The sequence below is a fragment of the Octopus sinensis genome, linkage group LG23 (assembly GCF_006345805.1).
Source record: "Octopus sinensis linkage group LG23, ASM634580v1, whole genome shotgun sequence".
NCBI classification, from domain to species: Eukaryota; Metazoa; Mollusca; class Cephalopoda; order Octopoda; family Octopodidae; genus Octopus; species Octopus sinensis.
This window is the reverse complement of record NC_043019.1, coordinates 10,735,795-10,745,173: the sequence shown is the minus strand read 5'-3', so window position 1 is coordinate 10,745,173 and position 9,379 is coordinate 10,735,795. Positions and strand designations below refer to the sequence as shown.

The window sequence follows — 9,379 nt, the reverse complement described above, 5'->3', positions numbered from 1 at the left end:
CTGACTCCTGTGCCGGTGGCATGTAAAAGCACCCACTACACTCTCAGAGTGGTTGGCGTTAGGAAGGGCATCCAGCTGTAGAAACTCTGCCAGATCAGATTGGAGCCTGGCACAGTCATCTGGTTCGCCAGTCCTCAGTCAAATCGTCCAACCCATTCTAGCATGGAAAGTGGACGTTAAATGATGATGATGATGTATGCATTGGTATATATTGTAAGAAACATTTAGGTTTCTTTCTCCAACATTTTATGTAGTTTAACCTACACAAGTTAATGTGGGAAAATTATTCTTTCTCTTTTACTTGTTTCAGTCATTTGACTGCGGCCATGCTGGAGCACCGCCTTTAATCGAGCAACTCAACCCCGGGACTTATTCTTTGTAAGCCCAGTACTTATCCTATTGGTCTCTTTTGCCGAACTGCTAAGATACGGGGACGTAAACACACCAGCATCGGTTGTTAAGCAATGTTGGGGGGACAAACACAGACACACAAACATATACATACACACATGCATATATATATATATACATATATACGACGGGCTTCTTTCCATTTCCATCTACCAAATCCACTCACAAGGCTTTGGTCAGCCCAAGGCTATAGTAGAGGACACTTGCCCAAGGTGCTACGCAGTGCGACTGAACCCGGAACCATGTGGTTGGTAAGCAAGCTACTTACCACACAGCCACTCCTGCGCTATATGTGTGTTAGATATTATCATATTGTTCCTCTATTGTTCTTATTACTTTCAGTAGTGGATGACAAGACTTTTGGATCACCCTATACAATCATATAGAGCAGAGGTGACGAAGAACTACAATATCTTTGGAATTAATCTGATTTCTTTTTCATAAGAAAGTCTCAAACAAGGTGAGAAGTCACTTAGTGTAAGGGACTGTGAAGAAGGAGAAATTAAGATGAAAGGAATTAATTTATTGGATCTTTTCGGTTTGAACGGCAGTTTTTTTCTAGCGGTGTCATATGAAATTGTCACCCATAATTATGACCCTAGTATCGATCTATTGCATTTCAAACTGTTTTAGGGTTAGGGTTCGGGTTGGGGGTGGGGGAAGGGTATCTTTTTTTCTTCACAAATGTAAATAAACCCAATCTGTTTCTTAAACAAGGGACATATTCATACAGCACAGAATGTTTTTTTTTACCTCAATGGACGTCAGTGATTAGTTGAAATTGCAGAAATTGAAGAAAAAAACAACAAATATCTTACAAACTATAGAATTTTCTCAATAAAGCCAAGAGAAAAAGATGTTTTATAAACACATTCTACCAGTATACGAAGTTTAAAAGTGTTTAGTTACCTAGAAATTATGTTAAAAACTGCCATTCAAACCGAAAAGATCCTCAATATATCTAGTCTTGAGAGAGTTCAGATCATAAGAAGGAAGAAAACAATGAAATAGAAGAGAGTCCCAAAGTCTGGTAGTTTGAGGAAAAAAAGTTACAACTGCAGACTTTTCCAATTTGTGGAAGCACAACAGCATTTGGAAGAAGACATTGTGAGTTTCAACTCAGGTGAGATGGCACAAACTGATATGCAATTTCTTGCCTTTGAAACTGCAGATGAATTTGACATTCAACTGCTGTCTACTAGCATCATACATAGATAAAAGAGAAGCTTCTAGTTGTTACAGTAAATTTCAGCAATAATGTCACCATTGTATGAAATATTTCAAGAATTACAGTTGAAATACATTCATTTATATTTAATATATTAATAACTTTGCAGTTAATTGTTTTCTGTTCAAATTCTTTTAAAATACAGACTAGTAATGAATAACCACGCTCTGACTGAAAAATCCAGGTCGTTAAGCGTTGTGATAAATTAGTTTAAATTGATGAACGGTAATAGTTAATATACATTTATGATATAAAAATCACCCAGAATATTCTGCAATGATTTATATTATTCCTTAATATTTTAACACACGAAACCAAAAAAAAAAAAAAAACGTTATTCATTCACTGCAGATAACCGGAAGTCAGTTGTTTTTACTTCCGAGTCGAAAATCAACATGGATATTCCGAATCCGCCTGAAGGTAAGAAAAACGATTTAAATTGCCTTTAATTTTAATTATTTCGGTGTTACCGAAAGATCGAACCACAAGGCATCTTCCCTGCTTTATTTCCTACCACCGAACGAAGTACGGTAGCGATATATAGGCTGCGTGATACAATCTTTAACAGACATGTGTGGCCGTCGTCCGGTGCCAAAACATGTTTTTACCAAGACAACCCCCAACGTTAATTGCCAGATTTCATCTGTTTATTCAGAAATATTTCGTATTTTTCCGACTGATAGTCGATCGAAATAATATTTAGTATCATACGAATAATTTCGACGCTTTATATAAACATTTTACACGTTACATACCACCTTATGTATCGATGTTCATATTACCGCAACCGCCAACGTTTCACTTTCAGAGAATTTAATTAAACATTTTAGAATCTATTTTTCGTAAATCGAAGAATTAATAAGTCTAATTCTAATAAACATGTATGTATATTTTATATATGTGTGTATTATTGTGTATTTTCCGGTGTGGAGAGACGAAATGACTGAATAAATACGGATATTGTTGTTGCCGGTTGGCGATTTTTGTTTCAATCAGCTGCTGTTGCGTTTCGTTTCGTTTCATTACGGACAGTTTACGTAATTCAAGAATAGGCTAAGTCCACCTAGTTGGATTGGAGAGAAAGTAAATTGTCCGATATAGCAAAAGTTAACTTTCGATACACTAGCGTCCTCTCCTGAAGGAGACATCTCGTGGCGAAAGTAAAGAATACGCACACCCGGTGTTTAGGTTTCGGTTTCGGGTTAGGGTTTTTGCTACGCCGAAAACGGGTGGTGCACGTATTCTTTATTCCGCTCATCTCGTACCTTCTTAACGTAATTCATAGGCTAAGTCCACCTCGTTAGAGAAGAAACAATTGGCTGATACATTGAAAGTTAACTTTCGATTGACTTGCGTCCTCTCCAGAAGCAGACCTGTCTCTTTACTCGTTAACATTAACCAAAGTTGAATACCCTTTGGATTCCTGTTGTTTAACTTTTAACACTTGATGTGCACTATAGCGTTGATGGTCACAGGTTCCCAACGAACTAGCCACTTAATTAACAGCATTTATGTTAGCCAAAGTGACAGACAGGGATGCTTCTCTGCAACTCGGAGCAGAACAAATACCACACTCAGAAATTTTGTTCCAGAGCACCACACGTATTCATATATAACGGGCTTCCAAAGACTTTAATATTTTAAGTTTTTTTTTTATTACAAGGCCATCAGTGTTAGGAGGATGGGATTAATTGATTACAGTACTTTAAAGATCCTGAAAAGAAGAAAGGCAAAGTTGACCTTGGTAGGATTTGAACTTGGAATGTAACAAGCCAAAAGAAATGCCACTAAGCATTTTATCCAGGTGCAATAGTGATCCTACCAATTCACCGCCCTTCCAAAGTCACTGATCAGCCCAAAGCTATGATAGAAGACTGCTGTACCATAGGATGGAACTGGGTACTATGTGGTTGCAAAGCAAACTTCCTAACCACACAGCTCTGCTTTTAGCCTAATCAAAATACTGGATAATTGATTAATTAATTAACTGACGAACCCGTGTAAGTAAGAATGAAATTATTGTCACAAGACTAAAAACTATGGAACTGCACATCCATGTCTGGGCCCAAGTGAAAAAAGATAACTTTTCTTATTTCTACAGCATGAAGGCATCTTGCAGACATCATTTAAATACTTTATGCCATTGGTCTCCCCAATATAGTTTTGTCCCACAGACTGATTCCACACAGGACAGCTTTTCTATGAACCATAACAAAACACAAAGTACATAGTGATATATGTAATTTAATTATTGCATATATGTTACATATGTATTACATATATAATACATGTATGTTATATATATACCACACATATTACACTCACGGAGTGGTTGGTGTTACGAAGGGCATCCAGCTGTAGAAACACTGCCAGATCAGACTGGAGCCTGGTGCAGCCTTCTGGCTTACCAGATCCCCGGTCGAACCGTCCAACCCATGCTAGCATGGAAAACGGACGTTAAACGATGTGGATGATGATGATATGTGGAGGCACGTGGCTTAGTGGTTAGAGTAAGATTGTGGTTTCAGTTCTTGGACCAGGCAGTGTGTTGTGTTCCTGAGCAGAACACTTCGTTTTACATTACCCCAGTCCACTCAGCTGACAAAAATGAGTATTTCCTGTGCCAGACTGTCCTGTTGAACCTTGGAAACTGGGAAGCCGACTCCACGAGTCCATAAGGCTCAGGAAGGATCTTGATCCCTTATTGTTTTCGTTACCAGCAGAAGTGTTAAGGCTGCATCCCCCGGTGAGGAGAATTGGACTGCAAGAGTCCTGTGTCAGTGCCACATAGGAGTGCTTGTGTTAGTGCCACATTAAAAGCACCCAGCACACAATAGGAAGGGCATCCAACCATAGAAACCAAGCCAAATCAAACTGGAACCTAGTGCAGCTCACCAGCTCTGATCAAACCATCCAACCCATGCCAGTGTGGAAAACCAATGTTAAATGATGATGATGATGACATACATAATGCAAAAACACCCTGCAAACTCATTAGACTGATCAATGTCCAATATTTTAAATCTGGGTTTGTCCCCGTTAATGGAGGTGGCCGAATCTACCTCACTCCTACAGCAGCCGCTCTCTCACACCTTCTCGTCATCTCACCTGGTTTTGGCCATCCTACTTCCTCAAGCCAACCCTCCCAATCTCCTCCTCCACCTGTCCCCTTTTCTTTGGTCAACCTCGCTTTCACAGTTCATTCACTTTAAACTCAAGCACTCTCCTCAGAACATGATCCTGATCCTTCCTCAACATATGTCTGTACCACCACACTCCATTCATCTTTGCCAGATGTTCCACAGATTCCTCCAACCCCAGCATCCCCAGCAAGTCCTCACCCCTCCTTTTATCCAATAGTTTCACACCACACATTGCTCTCTCGGTCCTTCTCAAAATTGCTATTTCACTTTCCCCCAGACACCATGTCTCACTTGCATACAGCATTGCAGATTTCACGCAACTCCCATAAACCCTTCCTTTCATCTTTAAGGAGAACCTTTTCCCATATGATAATGCTCCACATTCCCTGAACTTCACCCAGCCAAGTCTTGTTCTTGCTGTCACAGCTGCTTTACATCCACTAGATCTTCCAAATAACAAAACCCTCTCACCATCTCCACTGGTTCCGCCATCCTCCAGCTCCTTTCTCTCATCTTCCACAAATAAAATCTCTTGCCAGTCTTGGGTCACCTTCTTCATTTTCGTACATCTACCATGAATCCATTTCCTGCATTTGCCATTACCCTCCTCCCACACACACTATGTGGATCTACCTTACTCACTAACACTTCCACTCTGCTCACCATCACTTTCGTCTTCCTGAGGTTTACCTTCAAACCCTTACTTTCAAATACCTTCCGTTTCTGAAACTTCTTCAATCCCTCCATCATCTCACTCATCAGAACAAGTTCATCCACATACAGTATCTCCATTATCAATCTCTCTCTTGCACTCTCCGTCACCACATCAACCACTAGAATAGAAATAAAATTGTAGCATTAGTTCTGTGAGGCCCAGTACCATATGCTCCATGGCCTGGTGGTTGGGGAATCCTGCTTTATGGGATTGACTACATTTACTGTAGAAAAATGGGATAGATAGATGCTTATGAATGCAAAGTCCTTTCCAGGTGAGGTATGTTTAACCCAGCATAGTTTAGTGGCTAGCAACTTCAGACTTAGAACTAAAAGGTCTTGGAGACATAAATCAGTCTGGGAAGAAAGTTATGTAAACTCTAAGATTCAGTGAACAGGCAGAAATTTAGAGAAATACCAGTTGGAGCATTTGATGATGATGAGGAGGAGGAGATAAAGACTTATGATGTAGAGGAGAGTTGGAAGTTCCTTTGAGACAACCTATTGAGGGTGATTGACCAAATCTGTAGCTGGTGCAAAGTTCTAGCCAGAGCAAGGGTGACATGGTGTTGGAACGGTAAAGTAGGCAGAACCATAAAAGTGAAGGGGCAGGCTTGGAAGTGGAAGAATGGAGGGAGCAGAGAAATATACCAATGGCTAGAAAAGAAGCTCGGCAACGGGTCTGTCTAGTAAGAGGAAATCAGAGAGGAAGAGGTTTGCTAATGTTCAAGTGTGAAGACTAGAGGCATGAGGTTTTCCAGACTGCAAGACAATGTATCAGAGAAAATTGAGATGTTGTGGGAGAGAAGTGTGTACAGTTGGATAATGGCAAACTTGCACTTAGTGATTCTGAAAAGAAAGAGGCATGGAAATGCTACTGTGAAAGGTATTTAAATATGGAGAATGCATAGGAGAAGGAGAATCTGTTGTTGATGGTATTATAGACAAAACAGATAAAGATATGAAGACTGGGAAAGCCCCTAGTCCATCAGAAATTACTGCCAAGATGCTTAAAATATCTGGCAGAGTGGGATAGTGCATGGGAGAAGGATAATCTTCTATTTCTTTACTACCCACAAGGGGCTAAACACAGAAGGGACAAACAAACGGATTAAGTCGATTATATCGACACCAGTGCGTAACTGGTACATATTTAATCAACCCTGAAAGGGTGAAAGGCAAAGTTGACCTCAGCGGAATTTGAACTCAGAACATAGTGGCAGGCGAAATACCACTAAGCATTTCGCCCGGCATGCTAACAATTCTGCCAGCTTGCCACGAGGAGAAGGATAATCTGTTGTTGATAGCCGTATGATAGATAAACAATTGACATAATGATTAAGAAAACCACTGGTCCCTCAGGAATTACTGCCAAGTTGCTTAAAATATTTGGCAGATTGGAATAATGATAAATATAATAGATAAAACAATTAAGGATATGCAACTTCTGGCAGTTTGCTGTGCTTGAGAAGACACACCAAGCTAAGTAAAATCGTAGCTGTCCATGCATACAGTCATGTCCTCTACATCCCTCTCTCAGCCAAGAGATCCTAGTCTTGCAGGCTCATGGGTGCTGGTGTCATGTAGAAGCACCCACTACACTGTAAAGTGGTTGGCATTAGGAAGGGCATCCAGTCATAGAAACAACGCCAAAACAGAAATGGAACCCGGGCAGTTCTCCAGCTGGCCAACTCCCATGAAACCATCCAACCCATGCCAGCATGTAGAACAGACATCAAAAGATGATGAAGATGACAGCCTCTGGTCCATCAGGAATTACTGCCAAGATGCTTAAAATATCTGGCAGAGTTGGATAAAGCCTAGTCACACTTATTGTTAACCAGGTTGTCTAGGAAGGTATCATAGCCAACAACTGGTGTAACAGCATTATAGTCAACTGCTTTTCAAAGGGTAAAAGAGACACCTTAGACAGAAGTAATTACAGTGGTATCAAATTGCTGGACCAAATCATGAAAGTTACAACTAATTAGGAAGAGAATTAACCTAGATGAGATGTAGTTTGATTTTGTGCCAGGGAGAAACACTACTGATGCTCGCTTTATAGTTCAGCAACTGCAAGAGAAGTATTTATCCAAAAACAAACCACTGTACTTGGTATTTGTCAACATGGAGAAAGCCTTTGAGAGGGTCCCTTACTCGCTCATCTGGTGGTTGCTGCAGAACCTAGGAGTAGATGAATGGCTGGTGAGAGCCATTCAAACTGTGTGCAGAGTTGTTGTCAGTAAGGTGGGAGTTAGCAATGAGTCTAGGTAGTTTCCTTTATTTATCAGTCCTCTAGGTCTCAACAGGAAACAGCATCGCTGATGGTAAGGTGGAGAGCTGGCAGAAACGTTAGCACGTCGGGCGAAATGCTTAGCGGTATTTCGTCTGCTGTTATATTGTGAGTTCAAATTCCACCAAGGTTGACTTTACCTTTCATCCTTTCGGGGTCGATAAATTAAGTACCAGTTACGCACTGGGGTCGATGTAATCGACTTAAACCGTTTGTCTGTCCTTGTTTGTCCCCTCTATGTTTAGCCCCTTGTGGGTAATAAAGAAACAGGTATGGCACCAAGCAGCACGGTTGGCTGTTAGAGTGGACCACTCATGATAATCAATGTCACAAATACTAAGGGACTGCTTCAGGCAGTCCTTGTAATGCTTCTTTGGTGCCCCTCTGTTGTGGTGGGCAGTGGTGAGCTCACCATACATGATGATCTTGGGTAGGTGGTGGTCTTTCATCCTGTCAACATGTCCTACCCAACGTAGTCGTGTCTCAAGTAAAAGGGCTTCCAGGCTGGTGACCTTTGGCTCACTTGAGGACCTCAGTGCTGGTGATGTAGTCGCTCCAGTAGATGCTGAGGATGGTACAAAGGCAGTGTTGGTGAAAACGTTCAAGGGGCCTGAGATGACAGTGGTAGCGGACCCAGGTCTCAGAGCCATATAGAGTGTTGTGAGGACTACAGCCCTGTAGACTCTGACTTTTGTGCTGACCTTAAGATGCTTATTGTTCCACACATGCTTGTGCAGACTGGCAAATGCTTTGTTTTCTTTTCCAAGTCTGTTGTCAATTTCTTTGTTGATACTTGCATCTGATGAAACGGTACATCCAAGATAAGTCAACTGCTGTACCGACTTCAGTTCTGTTTCGGCAATGGTGATGTGCTGCATCCTGTACTCTTCCTGAGGAGCTGGTTGGTGTAGGACCTCAGTCTTTTTTTTTTTCAAGCTTACTTCCAGCCCGAAGAGCTGGGTGGCCTCTGCAAAGCAGGATGTGATGCACAGCAGGGCTCTTTCTGTGTGTGCAACAAGTGTGGCATCATCTGAAAGAGGAGGTCTTGGTGATGACAAGCAAAACTCAACAAGTAAAAGTGACTGATAGAATAAGTCCTGGGGTCGATTTGCTCGACTAAAGGCGGTGCTCCAGCATGGTCGCCACAGTCAAATGACTGAAACAAGTAAAAGAGTTATATATCATTATTTGGCGCATGCAGCATAGTAAGCCCCCCACCTCACCCCACTAGGGAAAGACATGGTATAATTGGAAGGGTGGGGTTGGGTTTGATCTGTCTGTCATGCCTTGGCATTTGGCCTTCTGTCTTCGTACTGTAGTACTACCGGATCTGGGCCGACCTAGAGTTAAACAACATCAGCTTCTCAGATATTCCCGCTGCCTTCTTACACTGCATTACTACTGTTTTATAGCAGCTGACTTCAATTTTCTGATAGAAGGCTAATGTGTTTGTACACATTCACATACAATATTGAACTGTGCTTTGTTTTGAGTTTCATTGATTTTAGATTGTCTGGAATTTATTGAAATGGTTTGGAAATAATAGTTTATGATTTTCATTCTCACCAGGGAGGAGTATGTGCTGCAAAA

At 41.2% G+C, this 9,379-nt stretch overlaps 1 protein-coding gene across 3 annotated transcripts in view; it reads left to right on the top strand.

Annotated features, from left to right (window-relative positions):
• Positions 1-1,990: 1,990 nt before the first annotated feature.
• LOC115223453 (calcium homeostasis endoplasmic reticulum protein) overlaps positions 1,991-9,379 on the top strand; it is a 135,758-nt gene continuing 128,369 nt past the window's right edge. For all 3 annotated transcript variants that reach the window (XM_036512661.1, XM_029794030.2, XM_029794029.2), the window contains exon 1: positions 1,991-2,059. In XM_036512661.1, coding sequence (XP_036368554.1) covers positions 2,035-2,059 — 25 coding nt within the window. In that variant the 5' untranslated portion in view covers positions 1,991-2,034. The remainder of the gene's footprint in view (positions 2,060-9,379) is intronic.